This window comes from Sipha flava, unplaced genomic scaffold (assembly GCF_003268045.1).
Source record: "Sipha flava isolate LNK unplaced genomic scaffold, YSA_version1 88_pilon_pilon, whole genome shotgun sequence".
Taxonomy (NCBI): domain Eukaryota; kingdom Metazoa; phylum Arthropoda; class Insecta; order Hemiptera; family Aphididae; genus Sipha; species Sipha flava.
Genome location: NW_020273630.1, coordinates 2,100,485 through 2,125,574, shown reverse-complemented (window position 1 = coordinate 2,125,574; position 25,090 = coordinate 2,100,485). Strand labels below are relative to the sequence as shown.

General features: G+C 32.7%; 1 protein-coding gene across 1 annotated transcript in view; it reads right to left on the bottom strand.

Moving 5' to 3' along the window:
- Positions 1–3,888: 3,888 nt before the first annotated feature.
- The window catches only part of LOC112693582 (leucine-rich repeat extensin-like protein 3), a 22,077-nt gene continuing 875 nt past the window's right edge, over positions 3,889–25,090 (bottom strand). The window contains exons 2-3 of the mRNA XM_025568707.1: positions 7,584–8,075; positions 3,889–4,444 (exon numbers count right to left, since the gene is read on the bottom strand). Coding sequence (XP_025424492.1) covers positions 4,301–4,444; positions 7,584–8,075 — 636 coding nt within the window. The 3' untranslated portion in view covers positions 3,889–4,300. The remainder of the gene's footprint in view (positions 4,445–7,583; positions 8,076–25,090) is intronic.

Sequence of the window (25,090 nt, the reverse complement as noted above, 5' to 3'; positions counted from 1 at the left end):
TACTTTGATATACGTGCACTCGCGACGACTACGTACTATGACACTGACGTGCACTGAGCAACTGCAAAATAAAACTAAATCGCGTCTAAACTAATCTAATAGTTTTTTCCCCTGGCTTTCTCTTATCGTACTAATTAATTTACGGACGATGTGGCATGGTGCACTACGGCTAAACACTTCTAATCTTTATCGATTACTTTATCGACTTTAACAACCCTATAATCTATAACGATAACCAGTCTTTATTAATTTTTCATTTTTTCTTTTCATTTTAAATATAATAAAATTTGATAAATAAAAATTTTAATTTGTGATGACCGCTCGCGCTTCCCCAGCGATGTGTATATGCCCTCCAAGAGGGGCGCGCCCCCTAGGTTGGGAATCACTGGCTTAAATGAATTAGATACAACATCAACCAATCTGTTTGCTTAGCGTACTGTACTTTGTTTGGCTCGAAAACCAAAGTGGGGATATAGGGAGTATGTATAATTTATGGCAACCATAGTGGATATTTGATATTTTGTTGTATAATAATTTTTTTTTTATAACTTTTTGAGAAGATTGAGAAGATTATAGGTCTATATAAACGTGGTGGGTTATGAGGTTTACTTGGCTTTGCAAGAATTGCTGTGTGTGAACTACCACAGTGTTGGGAAATAAGATTATCTCAACATTGCATTAATTACATGTGTTAGGAAAATGTTTGTTATTTTAGGTAGACTTTCTGTAACTTCTGAGGTTATTGAGTCGGAACCCGGAGATTTTTTTTCGATTATTTTAGAATCATATATTTTTGTCCTCGTTTGGCGTAAAGAATTTTAATGAGGTCAAACTAGCAACGGGGAATCTCAAAGTGAAGTTAGCAGTACAAAACTGAAATTTACTTAACAGCTAAAATTAAGTCTAATACACTTTAAAAGTTATTTTACAATGTCTAACAACCCATTATTGAAATTGTTAGATTAGTTTGAATATTGATTACTTAAGTTGCGGTGCCAAGTTTACAAGAGTCAATTAATAGTCGAAAAATAAGTGCACGAACAATGTCAAATAGTTTTTTTTATAATTATTGTTTACGTATTGAATTGACATTTTACTATGTATGAGATTTATGCGATTTTTGACCTATTTCTCAACGTTCTTGCCACCTCCGAAATAACTCAACTCAAATGTAATTTAGTATCCTAAATATCTATTAATATTATTTAAAAATATTAAAACGTGTCATTACTAGATTTTTACACCTATATATATATTATATCATGTGTAGTAATTTTTATATTATTGCTTAATGTGTTTAAATTTATTTATTTTACTATCCATTCTAGTTCAGGCGAGTAGTACACGGATTTATAATATATATATATGTATATGAATATGTTAAATAACTATATAAACGTAAAACTTCTTTCTGAAACTATGGAACCGACTACATTGGCTATTTTTGTGTTGTAGACAATTTTCCATTGATTGGTTTAATCTTTTTATTTTTTCAATGTTTAACATAACATCTTTCTAAATATAAACCACAGACTTACATACAAATATAGAAGTTAATATAGAAGTCTGTAAGATTAACCCGTCATTGCTCGCACTTGGCATTACATTAATTTGAGAACCACTGGTTTGTAATGGTAACCTACCAAACGCGATGGATGAAAAGATTAGGATATCATAGAGAAAATGAAAAAACTATTAATTTACCACATACTCCTTGGCGATGTAAAGAATTGTCCGTGTTCAAGTATATGATGATTGGAGCAATAGTTGAAATCGTGTACACGTAGGTACATAAAAAACAAACATAAAACTCATATGTTGCAAAAAATTACTCAGAATCAAAAAAAAAAAAAAAAAAAATTGAAAACAATTAAAAACATATAAAGGAATAACCGTATATGACCTATAGATATTTATGTGCTTTTTACGCGTTAACACTTTACAAAGTTCAATAATATATTTGATAAATAATAATTTATCACAATTATAACTTAATTGTTTAAACGATTAATAGATATATTACTCGGTATGTGAGTATTATGTTTATTTTGATTATAAACATTTTTATAAACGTAGTGTAACGAATGTTTACTATGAAATATCCTGTGTGTTATAATAATATAATTTAAAATGATATTATGCATAAAAATATGTATGTGTTGTATTAGAACTTTGAAAACTGTTACTGTATTAAACAGATTTGTATGTTCTGAAGGGAACGAGCAGTGAAATACTGATATGTAGGTATGCTATACATTCTACAGGCCATCCCATGAGTATTATCTTATCACGAAATCTTTCATTCAAATAAAAATATTATGTTTTGATTTTTGTTGTTGTTAGGATTAGAATTTAATTCGTTATTTCCTTTCGAAATGACTTAAGAAAATATATCTTAAACATCTTTAATATCCAGGGGACGTGTTATCTGAACCATTAGATCATCTATGTGTTATATAATAGTTATATGAATATATACAAAATATTGTATTTTAATATATTTTATATAATGCGCTCATTATAATATAGGATATGATGATATATTTTTTTCAGAGATTTTAACACGGACGCATATTAAAGTAATAGAAGTATATTAAACAAATGTGCATAATAAATATACATGATAATATATATAATAACAATATGATTATGTACAATAATAATAATAATAATAATAATAATAATAATAATATTATGTTATTAATAATAAAAACATAAAATATAATAGTTTAACAGTTTGATACAAGTATAATTATATTGTGAATGTCTTATGAATGTGTTTATATAGATATGTATATTTATATATATATATATATATATATATATATATATATATAAAATAAAAAATAAAAACCATGATTTTTAGTTACTTAAAGAGAGTATTGGGGCAGTGTGGTTTATTTGGTGTTTAACGTGTTACAGCTTAGCACCACGTTGTATGATACACGCGCAAGTTTCATCTTTGGAATTTCTTTTTATTTTACCATTGCAATAATATGCGTCGCGCGTGTATTATAATTGTGTATCGTGTCCGGACGCCGATATCCGGCAGTGTAAAAAACGCGATTGCATAATTTGTTTGACGAAAATTTTGAATTCTGAACAGTTTGTGACTATGTGTAGATACATGCCGTACGCGCACCCGAGAGAAAGTTAGTGTGTGTGTGTGTGTGTGTGTGTGTGTGTATAGATAATAATTTTGTGCATATTACACATTATTATTTTAATAGAATTGCAATAGAATGCAGGAATGATTACGTTAGTAACTCTCGCAGTGGTGAAGTATAATGTTGTTCAACTTATTACAATTATGATATTGTTTAATCGGGTGCGATCTGATGCACGTGCAGGTGTACCGTATCTGTCGAAGAAAACGCGTTGTCGTGGTACGAGGTGTGTAAAGGATTAAAGAAAAAATTTGTTGCGTTCTTAACTGCATTAGACGGCGAATGGCAAGTGAGATTTTTGGGAAAACGTGATGTGAGTAATGTACAATAATAAACGTGCCTTAACGTGAATGCATATTATAAACATATTGCGTCCCGAATAATAATAACAATTATTCCGTTTATTTTTTATTCCTCTTATGATTTACGCGCACGCGCACACACACATTCATAAAGGGAAACACAACTAATGGGATGATACAACAGAGCTTCCTAAAGAGAAATACACGTAATTGTACTTGGATACCACTAGATGCATCTGAACGAACGATGAGTTTTTACCAGTCCCTTTTACGCCGTTATAAAAATCGGTTTATTTTGTATGGTAATGAGTGAGGTCGGGGTTTCGCGTGCCGGGATGTTATACCTATATGTATATAATACGTGATTACGTATGTGCGAGTGTGTGTACTTAAAATACGCTATATTGTATACGATATTGTTATGAAGTTCTGGTGTTTTTTGCGTACCTGCATACAACGGTTTTTTTTATGGCAACACTGATAAGAAAATACGTTTTTTAGATTTCTAAACAAAATAAAATACAATAAATAACGTAACGATATTGTGCCGAATGGGATGTATGTGTGTATATGTGTATATGCTTTTTTTCCGCCATACCGAACAGATAATACAGGATACGTATCAATACATAGTTGATTATAGTATTGTAACGATAACATTACATATTTATATTTAAAAGTAAATGTGAGATTTTTACATTTTATCATAATTCTTGGGTTGCAGGTGTTTTTTTTTTTTATTTAATTTTTTTAATTATTCATCATGTTCACTCCGGATCGAGTGCAAACGTTGCACGTCTTCTCGGTACTCGTCGTGTCCGGGTCGTTCCATCAGTACAGACTGCCTGGACCGCTGGGCGCACCGTAACCGGTGGATGGTGACGGGGAACCGTATGTGTCGGACGGGATGGAAGGAGACGGATTGGCCGGTGCTCCGTATTCGGACGCCACCGAGTTAGGGTAGCCCTCTTGTTTCTGTAAAAAATGAAAAAATCAATAAATTACCAGAGTCTGTAACGGGGATGATTTCTTTATATCATATCTTCGTGTAGAGTGGATTGTAACTTAAATCGTTGCTATACGATCAAATCCTACGACTCAAGTTTTAGATTCTTAGCGAAACTAGCATATTGTATTCGGGTTTCAACATTTTATTTGATTTGGATGTATTTCAAAATAGATCATAATAATATATCATCGATAATTTATCGGAAATTATATTACTCAAATCCTGCTAAATTTAATCATGTCATTATTTTCACCAACCGAATTTATCATGGCTTTAATAGTGTGTACAAATAAAACGGACAAAGTAGCATTAGACAAGCTTTCGATCAAAGTTATTGTCTGGTGTGCAACCAGGTGTATTGATAATTGATTGTGGCTTAAATAATGAGTAATAAAGTGGTGTGTACCGTATATCATGATACGTGAATGTTACAATACGAACTTGGGTGGTTATTTATTAAAAATATGAGCAAATTGCGTTCGTATATTTTTCGATTAGACACCAATGGGTACAGGATAATTTTTGGTGGTTATCCGCAGAGTTCAAGTGAGTTGTATCTTGTACTTCTATATTATCCTTGGCATATATATGTTATAGGAGGAGGGAAGGTTCGAGATAAATTCACTCCCCAAGGGCTAAAAAAAAAAACCATTCAGTTTTTGAATGGTTAAAATGAAAAATATTTACATCATGAATATTTTAACGTGCGTATAAAATTTAGTGTTTATCAACTATGGTGGAATCACAAAAAGATGAATATTTCTTCCGAGGTCATGTAACAAAATAGACGTTTGATATTGACATAAAAACCATGAATACAAAATCCCCCTCCTCTCTCCACACCATAAGAAAATTGAATGTACATCACGAACAGGTAACAGGTATACGCTCGCGCGGTCCTGTAGATCATTCCGCGTCGTTAAACACAAACTGCATTAATTTGTTGCACGTTGTCGTGGTACACCTACCGTTACGCGTTACAACGGTAATAGCGCGGCGTTCGGTATAGTGGCTCGTTAGCGTTTTTGAATTTTTCCTATACCCGCTTATCGCCCAACACAATTAGCACGTATCGTATGTAGTACACTTCGCGCGCATATTTTGTAATCGTAACAATGTTTTTTTTTTCCGAACCGCAACAGTTACAATATTATTACAAAATATCTATCGGGTGCGCTTTAACACAACAACGATCGCAGTCATGTCGCATTATCCGGAAAGATGCGGCACGAGTTACCGCGGCACGTGGACGGACGGGATCGCGACGACACTACACGTGGGCTAATAGTGTGCTACTTATAGTGTGACTAGGTCGGTACTCCTGTAATCGTTACAGAGAGTGACATTAAAGGAACGAGTACGGACGATTGCACTTGTTGACCGTTCCGTCGGTACAACAGTGACATTGGGCGTCACTAGAGTCTAAATTTTGGGGTAGCAAAGTTTATTTTTAGAAAGTGAAAAAAATTATTTTTTATAGGTTTAATATGATAACTAGCTAACCTCTTCTACATAAATCTTGGCATAACCTTTAGTGTATACACTTTCTTTTCATCTGTATTGGACTTTTCACAAAATATAATTATTTTGGATACAATCACAATAATATAGTCGATGTATACGCTTGAATAATAAACATCGAATGTATTTTTAAAATTTATGACTTTGTTTGGGGTAGCAAAAAGATACACATGCTACACCACAAAAATTTCTGGGATAGCAAAGATATCCCTCGATACCCTTAAGTGACGCCTATGTCATCGGCGGTGCCTACTGCCAGGCCCCAGTTATTAGGCGTTAGGCCCAAAGTGGTCAGAAGGAACGAGTAACGGTGGACCGTGCCGTGGTGGTCAGGTAATTACGATCGACAACAGTTCGGTCTGTTCAGCGGTTGGGAATCCAGCGATTGGACCCGCTATATTTGCGCTATATTGATGTATTTTGTGGCACGTCTGACGATAAATTAAACAAAATATCGTGATATCTGTTCGAGTACAGCAGTAGGTAACACCGACGGCGGTTGACTGGTTACGAGTTGTCTCGATACAACGGTCGCCGGCCGTGCAACAAAAAAATAAAATAAAAAATAAAACTAAAAAAAAAATGTACCGATGTAACGAGTGTTTTGGAAAATCGGTACTTTATTGTAACGCCGTACCGATTGGAACGATTCCATAACAGGAACGATAATTCCCACCCACTAATATATAATAGCACCGCGTTATTATCGTGCCGCATTTATCGGTTCTAATGTTACGTAACCGAACGTCGCGAAAAACTGGAGCAGAACACGTGTACAGTCCCTGCGGACTGCGATCCTTTGACGCGCGTTTCGTTGCAACGTCGATGGTTTCCTCGTCTACATGCTCATGGTTATTACGAACGCGATCGGAAATACTCGGGCAGACGCTTTTTTTTCTTCTTCAACGCGAGCCCGAAGACGAACCATCAGCGCTGCTGTTTGAACGTGTTATCCCCGTCGGAATCAACACGGCCTCTACGTCCGCTAGTGCAATATTTTTTGTACGCTTTATGTGCATCATTTCGTGTCCGCAGTTGTTTAAAGAAAAATGTAAAAATAAAATAAAAAAACGTCATCGGTCGTACGTCCGAGAGGGAAATCGTTTAACCGATGACGTGCATAAATCTTACGCCCGCACTCGGTTGTAGTGACTTGGGACCAGTGGCGCCGAAATTGAAAACAATTCTGTTACGACGTAGTGCGTTCTTCTGCGATACATGATACAACATTTGATCATTGTGAAACCAGCTATCAGTGATGAACTTTAGGGTTCGCAGAGGAGTTTCCCCCCTATTGGCTCAGGACATCGGTTAGTTTTATCATAGTTATAATGTAAAAATTATGAACAACACAATTCAATACAATCAATTTGGGAACGAATTGATAAATGTTATGGATTATTTCATCTAATCCGAACTCTGAATCAGAAACACATGAAAAACTGGTGCAGGTAGGCGATCGGTTTCGAGAGTTGAGTTAAAATTCTACCCCGAGGACACGACCCTCTGCTACATAAGCGCGTCCTTTCCACAGAACGCGAATACCGTGTAGAGCCTTCGTTGTTCTGCGCTAGCGCTGTTTACCTGTGTTTTGTATCTGATGAAGTACACTTCCGGTTTGGACGGCTGCGTGGGTGCGGGCGTGGGGATGTGTATCTCCGGGGCCTCATCCGGCTTCTTGACTAGCACGTAGATCAGAGTCTTCTGCTCGGCGGGCGGCGGGATCGCCGGTATGTCAGGGACGGTAGGCGGGGGCGGCGTAGGGGCCTTGATGAACACGATCTTGTAGTGCTTCTGCGGTGGCGGAGGCGGTTGCACCGGCTTCTTGGGTGCGTAGTACGTGGGTTCCGGAGGTGGCACGTGCACGTACACGTGTTTGTGTATGACTGGCGCCTGCTGCGGCGGCCCGTACTGCGGGGGCGGCCCTGCGCTCGGATACGGTCCGCTGCTGCTGCCGCCGCTGATCGGTGCCGCGTAGCTGTCCAACGTCAGCCCGGGAAATCCTCCGCCGCCGCCACCGAATCCGGTCAGCGGTGCTTCGGGTCGGCCTAGTCCTCGGCCTACTGCCAGTAACACCTGTATACACGACATTCAACCGTTTTAATAAGTATACACAGGACGATCCGCGGAACAAAGCGCACGAGAGCGAAAAGAGCTGAAAAATAAATTTAAAAATTCGATCGAATTAAACTATTATCACTTTTACCATATATTTCGCGCCACGAACGTAATTGAATTGGATAAGGTATTATAATAAAGTTAAACCTCAATAAGATGGAATCACTTTGGACCGCACCATCATTCCGTGTTTAAAAATTTAAAATTATTATTATACATGATACAATTGATATTTTTTTGGAAAAAATTGGTAATCAATTTTTGATTTTTATTTCAAAAGCATCACGTTCTACACACACGTTGGATATTAAAGTAAAATCCAAAAACTCAGTATTAGACACTGTTTGAGAGAATTTTCGTAGTAATTCGAGATAGCAGATAGCAGTTTTGTAGTCTTTTATCAGATTTCCTGGTTCTTTATAGTTTTTTTCGTTACCAGTCTCTTCGTCCTTTTCACCTTGATTCTTAACTAATGATATAACCGAATCATAGGTTTTTTGGGTCTCAAGTTCGTCGTAAAAGTGATGAAATTCTTCTGGGTCAACATCAATGACAAAGAACAAAGAGCAGACAACAACAAAGATATTTTGGGTCTGGACGTGGATATCGACAATACGGTTATAAAATTGATGGTAACTTTAAGTTTGAATTTTCATGTTATATTTCTGCCTTAGCGAGTTTTTAGTTAATTTTAATACGAAAATCTGTTCGGCTTAGTGAGATTTCCATATTGGCGGAATGAATTTATTATGTATTTGAAACGGGACAAAAGAAATTTTCTGTATTAATGGAGTTTCCATCTTGTCGAGGTTTTACTGTACTTGGCAAGACGTCCACCGTAGGTGATAACAAAATGTCCACTACGACTAAGAGGTATGATAGTGTGAGTTCTTCGTTATCATTATTCGTCACGACCAATGTGTAATACACTATAAACTATTATGTTATCTGGCCTCGTTGATTAACTTACAATATAAAGTCAATATCGACTTCAAGGTATTCAGAAACTTCACTTTAATATATTCTTATCTAAATACCGAATTATGTATTTTGTCAATAAAATCTGTGACTTCTGAGCGATTTGGTATATATGAGTGAAAAATACAAACCTTAATTGATTTTAAAAATTTACTTTATTATTGTTATTAAATTGAAATCCAATCCTATGTAATATAAATATATTTTGGTAAAATACCAGAACGCGGGAAGCATAAAATTACATTAAAAATTGCTGTATATTTATGTTCCAATAAGAAATAGTTAAACATAACATTTTAGAATATAATAATCAATTGTAAAATAATATTGTTAACTAGTATGTAGGCAATAATTACGTTTAATTAGGTTAAGCGAATTTATAAAAGGAAAAAGACGTGTAAATTAAGAGGACTTTTGTTGTAGTAGTATGACTCGACTACTTCGGAAACATATGTGTTGTTTTAAGCGTTATCTTAATTCAAGTTGTGTGTTTATTTTTTTACGTACGTTATTTGATTTTGTATATGACACACATCTTATTAAGTTGGAGCATTTTTCAAAAAATCAAAGTCTGAAAAGAGTTACGAATCGAACGATACTGACTAAGAGTATGGATGAGATACTGTGTTACGTTATATCAGGTTTCAGTTGTAAATTAGTAATTAGTAATTGTGCCTAAAAACAGTAGTTATAATTTTGATGTTATAAATTATCAACATTTTAATATATTACTACATAACAATTTGCATATAAGAAACAAACTGCTATGAAATGACATGATTCATGTTTTGAAAAATGTCTTTATGCGAATTATAAATGCAATAATTTCACCATTTATCTAGCTTTAACATATAAATATTGTAAACTACCTCACCAACATCTCAATCACAACCTCGTTAAGTATATTAGGTAATTCTGTGTAAAATATATATGCTGAATACGATATAAAAGTATATAATAATCCAATTCGAGTTTGTTAGTTGATCGAGTAACACGTGTGATCTGTATTAGTTTATAGTTTTATAGCTGTAGATTGAAAATATGTAAAATGTTGATAACTATAATGTTTTATTATTTATTATACCTGTATAATATATATATATATATATATATATATATGATTTTATAATGAGAATGCACCTAACGAAAACAATAATACAGAAAACGAGGTTGGGTGAAAATATGGAAGATATGAAAACGATCCTGTTGTATATTTTAAGAAAACTAAATTTAACGTAACGTTTATTATAACATTATTTTTCATATGTACCATGTAGCCCTGATAAATATTTTAAAAATATTTGGTTTTCCCTACACGTGCCATTGAATTAGTCGCACAAGACAAAAAAGAAAAAATATATGACAGTTGATACGCTCGTAATAATACATAAGCAATGCTTATTAAGCATATTGCATTATTCAATTTTAATAAATGACACATGAATACTACTGCGTACTTCTTTGTAATAACTACAGAAGTGTGTATAATATTCGTATAATCTACTGTATAACTACTGGACACACCATTTTCTGTAAAAACGAGACTTCTTCAAAGACATTGTCAATCAAGAATGGAGTTCACTACCCCACCGTTGTCGGGTTAGTACCTTTATTTGAAAATTTTTACGAGATTAAGCTAGATTAAGCATTAAGCATTTTCATAATATTTTTCTTTATGCCGAGGAAAATATTTTTGTTGGTGATAATCGAAAAAAAAATGTTATTTAAAATCCTGCGATTTAATAAATTTTATGTCATGATTCTATGTTTCTAATCTAAATATCTTAGTTGAATACAACAAGAAATATTACAGAATAGTAAAGATAATAATTTAAAAAAGTTATTGGAGTTATAATGTATGAATATCATACGATTGTTAGCCGATGATTTTTAACTATATTTGTGTTCGAGATACAGATATCGAAATAACACAGTAACAATAAAAAATTCCATGAGGTATACCGCATACTTGATATTGTTTCGGGTTGACAGTTGTCCAAGTTTGAGCCATGTAAAAAAATGGTATCCACAAAACTCGTACCGTACTTATGACGTATAAATTCGAGTTTTAGCCCTTGTGATGATCAAGTTACATACATTCACATATATGTTATATTATTTGACACTTAACTGTCAGTTTTTTGGTAAAATTTTATTGTTGCAGATGTACCTATTCCATATATATATAGTATAAATAGTATCTATTCCTTTTCAACCAGTTTTATATGTCCTATACATACTATTTACACCCGCCATAATTCAATAAACAATCACGTTGATGACGTAACGCATTTCGATTATTTTATTTCGTTCGTCCCGTCAGACGATGCGGTTCAGCCTTGTCAGTTTGAAATGCCGTTTTGTGGACAAATCGATGTAATTCAGCTATGATATATATCGTTGTAGTGATTACCCGGCACTAGCATGTAGATGTTTATTTTTATTGACAGTTCACGTTATCATTTGTCGAAATATTAAAAAAAACGTCTAAAGTTACGTTCCTTGTCGTACCGAGGTTTTCTTTTGGCGAAATAAATACGGAAAATCGTTTCTGTAGACCACTTGTATTTTAAGTACGAGGAGACGACGAATTTTTATTTTCCCGTCAGACGGTTAGATGAATGTTGTCAGGTCTCAGGCGCGGATTCAGGGGGGGGGGGGCTATGGGTGCTCGGGCACCCCCTGTCGCTTTGGCCACCAACAAAATAAATTTATATTATAAATTATGTTATTTCTTATTTTTCAAAATAATAATAATAATAATAATAATAAATAATATCGGTTATTCCGTTATCGGAATTTAAATAATTTAATATCAGATATCAAAAATAGATTTTTAGGTCACGGACACGAAACGATTATGTATTTACAATATTTAATACCATTTTTCCTACTTGAAGATACAGATATCGAAAAAATTATTAAATCGGCCAAATTTTATATCGATGATCTAATTGGCTCGATAGAAGAGGTTAGAGGTGAAGTTACTTTGTGGAAACAATTTTGGAAATCCCAATTAGATAAACCTAAAACTGCTATAGAAGCTTTGACTCATGCATCTGAATTTTATCCTAATATAAAGGAATTGCTAAAAATTATTTGAGTTATACCAATTACCACTTGCACCGCAGAAAGAATATTTTCCTCACTTCGACAAACAAAAACATATTTAAGATCAACAATAGGAGAGGATAGATTAAATGGACTTATGCTTCTTAATATTCATAGGGATATTAAAATTACTCCAGAGGAAGTTATTGAAGAATTCAATGAAAAACACCCAAGAAAATTACAGTTACAATATATGTAAGAAATTATTGTTATTTTTAAGTTTATATTTAATAAATACTGATGTATGAAAAAAAAGTTAGCACCAATAAATCAAATAGAAAATATTAATTTAAATAAATAGAAAGGTGTAACAATCTTTTTTTTTTTTAGCACCCCCTGTCAAAATTTTCTGGATCCGCGCCTGTCAGGTCTCTTCGAATAATAAACATTTGCGTACACATATTGCAGATACAGGCATTATTCCATTATTATACAGGCAATACATGTATTCGTTTTGAATATTATTATACTGATAAACTTGCATGTGTATTGTATGCGATTTACACCGAAAACCGGTACCGTAGATGCGTTGAATTGATGTTTAATATATAAATAGTAGGTAATAAAATTGGTTTCTTATAGTACGTATATAATTCGTCCGGATGCAACTCGAAAATATTGTGATCAGCAGGTGTTGATTTTAGAGAATAAAACATTATAATATATTGACCGTACTTCCTATTCACTATTTATCGTTTTTGCTCCTTTTTCGGATTTTTTTCCGATTTTCAGACTAAAGGTGTAAGAAATAAAAAAAAAAAAAAAATTAATCCAACAATACGTAATGGCTTCATGATTGTGCGGATTTTCGTCGCAGTGTATCACTTGCATTATGTTTTAGTTCTCCCTACAACGGCGAATTGAACAAAAACATGGGAATTATTAGCCGTAGGTATCGCGTGTTCGATTGACCATTAACGGGTGTGACTTTGATCAATTATTATAATATTATGTATATATAGCCATTTATCGTGTGATCTGTCATTATAATATAGTACTGGTGCAGTGGTCAATAATTAGATAACTGACGGTGCTGTATCGGAAATATAAAACGAATTATAGGATAATATCGGTCACACCGTCCGCGAAGGAACTCGTGATCCTTTAAATTATATCGACACCGTCACTGTCATTGGTCAGGTTAGATTTCAGGCGTACCTATGCGATTTAGTACATTGCACGCTAACAACTTATCCCGGTCTAGTATATTACCATATAACAGGGGTGGCCAACATGACTATGTACGCGAGCCACATGTATTAATAAAATTATATCAAGAGCCAAATTATCTAATGTGTACTTTTATACCACAAAAGTAATAAAGATAGCAAACAGCCGATAAACATATCAAATTACGAAATATGAAATTATATCGTTTTTAATATAGTCTGTAGTCTGTGTTGAATAGTCCTATTGTAAACACCTCAATTTTTTTTGTAAAATATTTGTAATATTTAATAATTATATTTGTAATATTTTACCGATACTTATTGCGAAAGTTAGTTACAATGTCAATTTCTAATAAAGCGGTTAAACGTAAATATGAAGAAGAAAAACGGGAATTTAAATTAGAATGGGAAGAACTATACTTTTTCATACAGAAAAACGATAAACCATTTTGTGTCATATGTCAAGTTACATTATCACAGTTTAAGGTTAGTAATTTAAAACGGCATTACGAAACCAATCACAGCACATTTAGTCGAGAATTTCCTATTGGTTCTGATTCGAGGAAAAATAAGCTATGTTCGATGAATACCACGCAAACAAAATTAGCTTAATGTTTAATTTTTTAATTTATTATTCATATTAATTAATTTTTTTTTTTTTTTGATTTAATCTATATTCTATCCACTATAATACTAAAGCCTTAAATAAATACAATAAAAACATTTTTTTATAAATGTATACAAAAAAAATTTAAATATTTTGGTTTTTGTAAATAAGACCGCGAACCGCATACAACTGTGACGAGAGCCGCATGCGGCTCGCGAGCCGTGATTTGGCCACCCCTGCCATATAAGATCCGTGAATATAACATTATTTCTGGTTTAATTTGTCTTCGATCTCTTTTTTTATTGGGATTTTTCCCACTACCGACGAATAGTTCCATGACGTATTTTTCACAGTATATTCCAAGTGTTCAAACGTTCAGACCATACGACAAAAACATATCTTATAGTTTCTCGGTCAACTTTTCTCGATAGTTTTTTTATTTATTGATATCGAGGGTACTGCTATCAACTTTAAAAAAGAAAGTTGGTCTGGAAGCTGTGTTTTGTGTTTTATTTCACGTATGACTTCGGTTTTTTATCCGCAACGAACATTTGACGCACATATGTGCACCTAATCAACTGCAGGATGTTTACATATTTCATTCGTTTATCTACTAATCTTAATTTACTTATTGATTTACTTACTGATTTACTTATTACTTATTTACTTATTGACTAACTTGATTTCACTCGGTTACATTAATTAATTTTCGTGTTTTTTGTGTGATTATTTATTTATTTATTTTTTTTTTGTTAATTTGTTGTTATTAATTTTTTGTTGTTTTACTATTATTCGCTGTGGGGTTTTGCCACACACAATTCATGTCATCAATCATAATGATTATTTTCATAGTATCCATCGGCTATAAAAGTACGTTAGGCACGTAAATTGGTGCTTATTTTGGGGAGGGCGATTAACCTTCTTCAAAATGATTCAAACTTAAATAATGTGAAATAAAACGGTATGTATCATATATTTTATTTCGTGGTTCCTAAAATACGGTCTCCGGGTAGGAGGTTACTCCTATGCCCCATACTAAATTTCACGTCTGTAATACGTTCAGTATTGTAAAAGTACGATCAATGTACGATCAATATTCACCTGTTCGAGTTTTCGCGGAATAATCGACATTCTATAATACAATAACAAATTTACATGACTTTCGTCTCGTATTTTCACTCGTAACGTTATAAATAATATTCCACGCAACCGAATAATTTGTCTTCGGCTTGCCGTACGCCGTGATAATATTGATAATAATAATATTTACTTGCCGTAAAGTACGTTCTTACGGGTAGGTTATTTCGCGTGTGCATTTCTATTAACAGTATTATATGTGATTGTTTTTTGAGTTTCACGCAACATGCGCCTGAACTAAAAAACGACTAAAATACGCGTGTATCACTATTATTATTATTTATTTCCTGTCCGTAAGAAACCGAATAGTCATTCCCTGATGATATCATAGTCATTAATTCACCCACCGTTTCAGCTATACGCCCACGTCCGCGAGCGTTTATACTGGCGGAGAGTCGCTTTATATCTGTGTGACCAAGACGAAACCGCACGAAATACATATTTTGTTTTTCCGGCTGATCCGGTACAATTTTGTAATAATATCAGATCAAACAGCAAACATTCATCTGCGTATCCGTCTAGGATTCGCTTGGTACAATATTCCTGTTTCATATTGTGTTTTACTTCGACTGCTGAACAAATTTTTAATTCAAATGTTTGTTTACAACAATTATTCCGTCCGATTATTTTGGTTATATAATCAATGTTTTTTTTTCTCCCCAATTGTTTATTTCTCGGTTATGTCAATCGAACAATTCCTATAAGCGTGTAATTGTAATTATTTCGCCCTGCCCCCGTTTTTATCGATCTGCTGTACGTTTCTCGTTCGCCGTTCAACTGACGTGCGTCCTTACGCCGGGGACGTGTAGTAAATCTGACGTTGCTAATCAGTGGCGTAATTACGTAGACCAGATGTGCCGCTACCCGTTGTACTTTGAAACAATATCCACGTGTACAAGTTGCGTGTTCAAAATTAGGTTTTCTTTTCGCACTCAATTCAACGGGGCGATAATCGTTTACGTGTAGTTCAATGTACCGAGTTTGTGTACAATTCGGTACCTTGCAGTAACGGGCGAGTGCTGTTTTAAAATGCCGAACGCGCAACACTCGTTTCGATCGTACGTGTTACACGGAATTATCCGCTGAAACGGAGAAGACCTCCAGCGCGCTACCAGGAACCGGGACCGAAACGGGCGAAATGCGATTCTTACGGTACACGTATAACACGATTTAATCTCCTCAGAACGTTCGCTGGCGTCTGTGCAAACGATATGGCGAATAGGTTTTTTAATGGACGCGCACGTGTAAACGTAACGAACTTACAGGTCCATCTTATGATCTTCGTGTAATAGTACCCATTATGTTCATGTGAGAGACGTGTGCCCGCCGTTCTCTCGGATCAGTACCGCGAAAAGAAAGTGCGCATTTAATTAGCTTATTATGTGCGCCCGTAGTTGTTGTCGTCGCTCGGCTGGAATTACAATATATTGTCGCTACACGTTTCTATAGGTCTGTGAATATATTTCCAAATTTGTATGCACTACACGGCGTTCACGAGTGTTTACGTAAGCCGCGTGTACATCCGTTTCGTTTTGTCTCTTTTCTGGTCTTTCGTTAGCACTCGTAGGGCATAATCGCGATGTGTACATCTATAGGGTGTCTCAGAAATAACGCAGGATTCAAATATGCTATAAATTAAATCTATTTCTTTTAAAAAAAACATAGCAGATATAGCATTCTCTTCGGAAGAAATTAAGATTTAACGGTGACAAACAGTATCAGGCATATGTCCTTCATACTAGCCCTACAAGCGATTATTCTTTCTATAAAATTTACCATCACTGGATAACACATTGCCCCATCAATTTCGTTGAGGACATGACGAATTTTTTGTTTAAGCTCTAAGAAATGTCGAACTTTGTTCAGTTAAGCTTGTGACTTAGTGTATCCCTAAAAGAAAAAATCACACGGCATCAAGTTTTGAGCCGTCTTGTTGTAACCATACAAGAATACCTATTGAGCTCAGTCATTTTGTTTGGCCTCAATTAGACCATATGAACATAAAAAATGTATGGTTTCAACTTGTCACACTTCAAGAGAAACAATCACTCTGTTGCGTGAGAAGTTCCTGGACAAACTAATCTCGTTGAGTGGAGACCAAAGCTATCCACTTCGATCTTGTGACTTGACACTGTGTGATTTTTTCTTATGGGGATATACTAAGTCACGAGTTTACCGGAACAAAGTTAGAAATTTCTTGGAACTTAAGTAAGAAATTCGTCGTGTCCCTAATGGTAAATTTTATGGAAAGAATATTCGTCTGTAGGGTGGGTCATATGCCCGATATTATTTTTCACTGTTAAGCCTTAACTTCTCCTGAAGAGAATGATATATTTGTTATGTTTTTTTTTCAAATAAATAAATTTAATTTATAGCAGATTTAAATCCTGCGTTATTTTTGAGTCATTCTATATAATGGGAGACGTTCCTGAACAATATCTGTTTGTTTTCGGAAACCGCGCGAATAATTATTTCTATGTAAATGGAAATCGAATCGATTACGTAAAAAAAAAAAAAAAATAATTATAATAATAATATAAATAATGAATAAACACTCGAACTGTGAGATAAAATTTGCGCGGGCTCATTAAACGTGTTCTTGTTTTCCATTTCCCGCAGTGCCTTGGATGGTCGCAGTCGACTGTGTACACGAAAACAACGGCTATACGGTTCCGTGACCAATCCATTAGTTTCGTGATCGCGGACAACGATCCAGGTTTTCCGGCGCGTGTAATTGACTTGCCGCCGCTATTTGGTCTGTGTAGTTAAATAATTAAGATAAAAGACTGTATGGCCTTCTTATCGGGGGGATAATGCCGAAATGGGGAAGGGAACGTCATACGAAATGAATACACACCCGACATGCGACGAATTCTTTCACTCTACATGTAATTATCGTCTCTACGATTCTTTCTCCGTCCACTCCGTACCACTATTATACATTCCCATCCCATCGTTGTCATCTTTATCGCAACGAGTTCGGTAGAAATTGCTTTTTGGTCACCAAGGAATCATAACAATACGTACTGTCCGGAATAGGAAAAAAAATAATGTTTATATATTAGATATAATATATATATATACTTAATATACGATGCCAGTTCAGGGGTTTCACAGGGTTCTCACCTAGCTCCTTTTTTATTCAATATATATGTAAACGATATAAAAGTTACAAATTCCCGCTTACTACTTTTTGCAGACGATGTAAAAATATTCTGAATAATTAAATCTCCTTGTGATGCAGAATTGCTCCAGTATGACCTTAATCTTCTTAATAATTTGTGTATTTTTAATAAACTATACTTCAATGTCGATAAATGTAAAATTATGACATATTCTAAAAAACGCATAACTCAAAATTATAATTACTATCTAAATGGTATTGAATTGGCTAGAGTTTCTCATATTAAAGATCTTGGTATTCATTTTGATTCTTCCTTATCATTCAATTATCACTATGCATATGTCATTAACAAATCATCTTCAATGTTCGGGTTTGTATGTAGGATGTGTTCTGATTTCAATAATCCAATAGCCCTAAAATCTCTGTATTGTACATTTGTCCGCTCAATACTTGAATATAATTCTGTCATTTGGACTCCCTACATGTCTGGTCCCACTGAAGCTATTGAAGCGATTCAAAATCGCTTCTTGAAGTTCCTAGCTTTCAAAAAATTCATTTCTTAAAAAAATGTATATATTTTTTCTTGTTTTATTATTTTGTGTATGTTAATAATAATATATATAGAACCAATGTATTCTTACTATGAGATGTACAACCTTTTTAACTTTACTTGTAAACCATTCATGGTCTTTGTTACTTGTATCTATTGGGCATTGCCCGTATAAATAAATAAATAATAATAATAATAATATATCTGTACAATAACACGATTAATATTACTTGATGTACACCATCTCCTTGTGTGCAAGTGGAAGATACAGTGGCGTGACCGATGTAAATATTTATTTGATTCTTGAATGAAAATAGTATTCCGACGTTTTCAGTCGATGGTTTATATTTGCAAAATAAATTGCTGACGAAATCGAATTCAACTGTCTTATACTCTAAAAAAAGTTGTATAATATACAAATTATCTCAAAATGCATTTATACGGACGGGTCTGAACTAGATTACAATCCCGGGTATATTTTTGTATGTTATTTTAGTTCCTGTATACACATGTCCAGTATTCGTTAAATTAACTAGTTATTGTGTACAATAACCAAAGAAGCTCGTTACTGCAAAACTGCTTGTAATACAATAATGGTTTCGTGTGAAGAATTCATTAGATATGTTATAGTATCGAATCTCATCGTTCTGCTGCAACGTGTCGAAAATGTCGAGTCTTTCATCTTCCCTGACTGTATTTCTTTTAAATTATGCCACTCGTCCACAGGTGGTTGTGTGGATATTTTAATAAAAACATTTTACCGAGTTAATTGTGTACGTATAGTAAGTAAGTAATGTAACAACTAACTGCTATGGATCTTTTTCTGCAAAGGTCATGTTCCCCGTGTTGTGTGCTCGAGTTGTACGCTAGATGTATTATTTCAGTCGCTTTTATTGGAATTGCTATTACAGATCATAATGATATAGTTCCACTAATCCATACGATCTACTAGGTTTCACGTGCAAATAGTCAATGTATACGTATCTCGTATAATTCAATGTATTATTACGTTACCGTATTTGTGACCGCAGGACTCTTCGAATAATTTTCGTAGTAATTGTAATATTGTTACGGACAAATTTATGGCGAATCAAACATGTCATAATTCATCGATTAATAGTATTTTATTTCGTATCGATATTCGAATTTAAACAATTTTCTTAACCAAATCGTATTATCATTTATACGTACAGTGTACGTCATACACATATAGTTCCTTATCTGTCGCCATGTGGAAACAATGTATTTAATTCGCTTCGTGAACGCGATGTACATACATTGTCTTTTCTCTACAAATAATCGACATTTATTCGAAAACGATTTTTTTTTCTACGAAAGTTATTTCTAAATGTTTACTCACTCCTGGGAAATCGTTAGTCATTATCATCATCACATATTTATCTATGCGTTACCCGGGTGTGTAATATACTCGTATATCGAACCTCGTGCTTTATTTAATCCTTCATTCTTCATTTCGTGAAAACATTTGTAAACGACAGTCAGCACCGAAGAACGCACGTTTTTTCAGGTTGTGATTTATTGTTACACTCTGCATATTTCCTAAATATTGATGTGAGCCTATATCGCATCCGTTTGTGTGATCTCGAAATTCGGTTACTACTATAAGACGGTATGCCATGTGTTTCCAACTACGCCATTATGTTTTTTGATGGTATTTGATTGCAATCGCTATTAAGAGCTAATTTAAGAAGTCTGTGGCATTTTTGATATTTTCCACTAATTACTGGGGGAGAGAATTAGAAGCATCTTTTCTCGAAACCCGTGAATCGGATGCGGATTTGTTTGCTTGCATATGTTTTGTTATTTTGTAAAAAACGGTCTGTCATAGTCAGATAAGTAAATTGGAAAGGTTTAAACATCTTAGACTTTCTGCGTAAATACTCCTCTGATGAGATCAACGGGGATATTTAGCGGGGTGTAGGGTTGAAGTGTTAATATCCCATTCAACAGTGTTGATGTTATATTATCATACAGATCGAAAATGTGTTGAATACTATTTCATCGGTTGTTATAATATTTTATGTACCGGATGACCTATTCTGTTTATTTTAGTCACCTGCACTATCCAAGGCCCATATTGAGCAGATATTTCACTTGGTCGCTTTCGTCACAGAAAATTATGTGCACGTGAGTACAATGTTACGAGATGTAGGGATCGATGCACATCCCTCCAAAATCTTACTATTCAACTGTTTTTTGTACATGGCCTTGCTTTTTATTTTTGAGCTTGACTTCTCAGTGCTATCCAATTTGTCATCGACATGGACATGGACAAACGTTTCCGTCGTGTTACACGTAATATTATTGATATAGGTATAGACGAAATTGTTGCTGAGTATTTTCACTAATTGTGGTTAAAATGGAAATACCGAAAAGACGTGGTAATTCAACCTTCTGAATAATTAATAGTCGCGTGCGGGTAATGAATGACGACGACTATATGAATATTTTCATATATGAAAATATATATATATATAAAAGGTAGTCGACTTATAATAGGTAGTATATTTACAATTAATTTATATGGTAAGTACATTGAGTGTCGCTAATTGATTCGAAGAAAAGTATGTTCTTTTACTTATTAACTTATATATATATATAAATATACTTGTGTGTGCAGGTACTCGTAAGTTTTATAATAAAATATGAATTTATTTTGCAAACAAAATATTTCCTTCGTCGTTATCTTCAATGGTTACCATTTTGCCGTGAAAAAAGACTTTATTGGTCTTTTTCAAGGAACGCTTGCTTGTCATAATCTAATTTTAAACCTTTAGACGTTTAACAAACGAAAACACACATCCAAAAACTGACAACTTGATGCGCGTCAGTTGCAACTCGTAATAGTTATTTCTAATGTAATTTTTGTTGGGCATCTAAGCTGAACTCTTCATACGCGTCATATCCAACTGTTTAAAAAGTTTCCTGAATTGTTATTGTTTTCGTTTTGGAGTCCTTTCGTGTTTAACATGATTAGTACTCTATAATGGTATTCTAGTAAGAAATTAACTTCGCTTCGAGAAATAAACAGCAATGAATAAAAACTGTTGCTTTGTGAGTACTTTTTATTATGCGTCGGTTTCTATTGTGGAAGGGAGTAGGGAATGATAAATGAGAATTTTATGGGTTTTGATTTTCACGGGCAACGAATAGATGCATAACTTTTTTGGGTGGAGTAGTTATCATTAAATTTATTTTCTCTGGCATGTATTTGAATAAAAAATATTAACTATAATTCGTCAGGGTGCATAGTAATAATTTGGTTCCATCAATATTTTAGTGATAAGAACGGTAAACAATTAATGTAATGATCATAGTTAATACATATAGATAGCCACCTCGTTTTATAATCTACATTCCAATATTATAACTACAACAATGAGTACATTGTAAATAATGATTTCGTACCACGATGAAATACAGTGAATTACTACGCTTAAAAAAACATTGTTGTTTTTCCATGTGAGAAAATCTTTTCTTTTGATTTTCTTTTTTTTTAACTTAAAATATAAAAAATGAGTATAATATTTTACACTCATTTTTTTGATTTTATACAATGAGATTTTATTTGTAAAAACGTACGTTTATCCAGTAAGAATTTCATAAGAAAATGTATTACGATAGGAATTGCTTTGACATGTATTGTAAAATGTAACATGTATTCTGACATGTTGTTTTTGTATTAAATATTAATTAATAGTTATTTATGAAACTATGATACTATTTTGCGTGTGTCCATATAATTTTATAATTTAATAAAAGGCAATTATTTTTATTCCAATCGAATTTAATAAACATTTCATCTAAAATGTATACTTCAATCCATGGTTTCATTATATTTTTCCGATTTATTTTATTATATAGTATATTATATTTGGAAATATATTTGTACTATCCGTGAATTTTTTTTATTTTATAAGCAATTTTTTAAGACGTATTATATATTTTCAAATAGTTTATTTGAGTGTTATTATTTTAATTAAAATATCCTAACAATATAAAACATGTAAACAAGTAAACAATGATTTTCTATTTAAAAATATTTATCTATAACATATTAACTTAAATAGATGATTTATATCTAAAATGGTTTGCCTTTTTTTTTTTTCTAATCGAGAGTAGAAATTCAAATTTTTTCGTAAATTATACTAATCTTTAAATTTAAACGTTTATCAAATTACTTTAAAGTTTAATTAGGTATTAGTTAAATATATGTTTTTTTATTTAAATATTTAAAAATAAATGGATTTGGTTATTGTAGTAATATTTTTGGGTTTGTATTGTATTTTGTAGGTTCTGTATTTTATACATTTTTTAGGGCACAATATCCAGGTCCGAATAAAAGTATTTTATTCATATTTACCAAACCAGACGGCGTATTGTATAGGCAATTCTGGTACTCTAATGGGTTTTTTTTTATTTTAAATGGTTTTTATGATTGAGATTTCAGTTATGATTTTATAATAATAATTATTATTCAATATAATTTTTATTCAACTGGTTTCGACGGATTGTAATATTTGGAAGAAGGTACATAATAGTAAAAATAATATGAATATGAAAATAAATTGGGACGAATACATTCGCTTGTAATTTTTTATGATTACGTTGCATATTGTTTTTTTAAAGGTATGATTTTGGAAATTTTATAAAACTACAGCCTTGTGCATCATAATATATTATATATATATTTATTTGAATTTATTATTTATCGTTCAATTTTTTTTTTGTCGATTACTTCCTTGTATCTTGATACTTTCGATTTCGTTTCTATGATAACTCATGATGTTGAATTTAAATACTATTTTTTAAAAAAAAATCGATAAAATAAAAAAAGTAGCAGATGCAGCACTGTAGAAATAAAATACTTTATTGTATTGATTGATCATTGTTTAATTTTAAGTGTTAGTGAGATATTTTTTTGTTCTTTATGAAATAATTTGTTTTGTTTTTTAATGGTCTTTGTTCAATATGATTTATTATAAATATAAATTAATTTTTAAGTATCTGGTTATAATAATAAATTATAACAAAATATTTTTAAATTTAATAGTAGCTATTACATATGAGTATATATATATATATATATATATATATATATTTAATTTCATACTAAGTTATTTTTATACATTTTTAATTTGTGCTATTTAACAGTAAGTAAATTTGAGATAAAAGGATTATAGATTGAATGTAAAAAGAGTTATAAAAATTATTTAATGATTTTTAGCTAAATACATTGCTTTACGACTGTTCCAAATAATAATTACTTTTGTTTGAAAAGGTCGTATGTAAAAACAGAAAGTTATTATTGCAAATATATTATTACTTTTTAGTTATATAAAATATTATTAAATTGTTATTTTGTTACTTTTGTACGCGGTTTTAATTAAACTGACGCCAAATTAGTTTGAAATGAGTAATCATTAAATTATACAAAACATTCACAGTTACGTATACGAGTATATTGAACATTTTACCAATTAACTGTGATTATTATTGACAATGTTATGTTATTGATTTAAGTAAATCTAAATATTATTATTTCCAAGTGCTTGTTATAGAAGATTTTTGTAGTTGAAGTACAATTATTTTTGATAATTTTAATAGTACTACGGTCTCATTAAATTTAGTTTTAATTTATAAACAAAATAATTGAAAATGTCTTTACTAAATTAATATAATCAAACGAATTATACCATCATAAGTAACGGTCAATAATAATTAAATTTAATCGAAAATCACCAAATGAAAGTGCTAAATATAGTTTTTCTTCTTATAATAGAGAGTTGTATTTTCCAAGGCAGGTAATTTAAATATATAATTTGAACACGGTCAGTGGCCATGCGTACAATTAGCATTTATGTTGGATCACTTTTTAGCCAATCAAAAACGTACGACTTGATAGTGCGACATGTTGGGTTTTCAGTTTTATTTTCGTTGTTAACTTGTATCAGTACTAATACTGTTCTCGTATCGATTCTAGCGCAAAATAAAAATATCATAGATTATCCTGGTGATATAACATGTAATGTAAAAACGGGTTGTAATTCAGAGGGCAAAAAGTTTTTCACATACAACTTGTACACCACCGTGGAGCTTAAGTGATCTTTTGTAATATGAGGGGTGGTGTGCACATTGTTATTCGGTCGAACTTTTTGAGTTTTGCTATCAAAAACAGCTGCCACGGCGTTTAATGACTAAATTGTATAATTTTGTTTGTCACGCATTTACACACACACACACACACACACACACACACACACACACACACACACA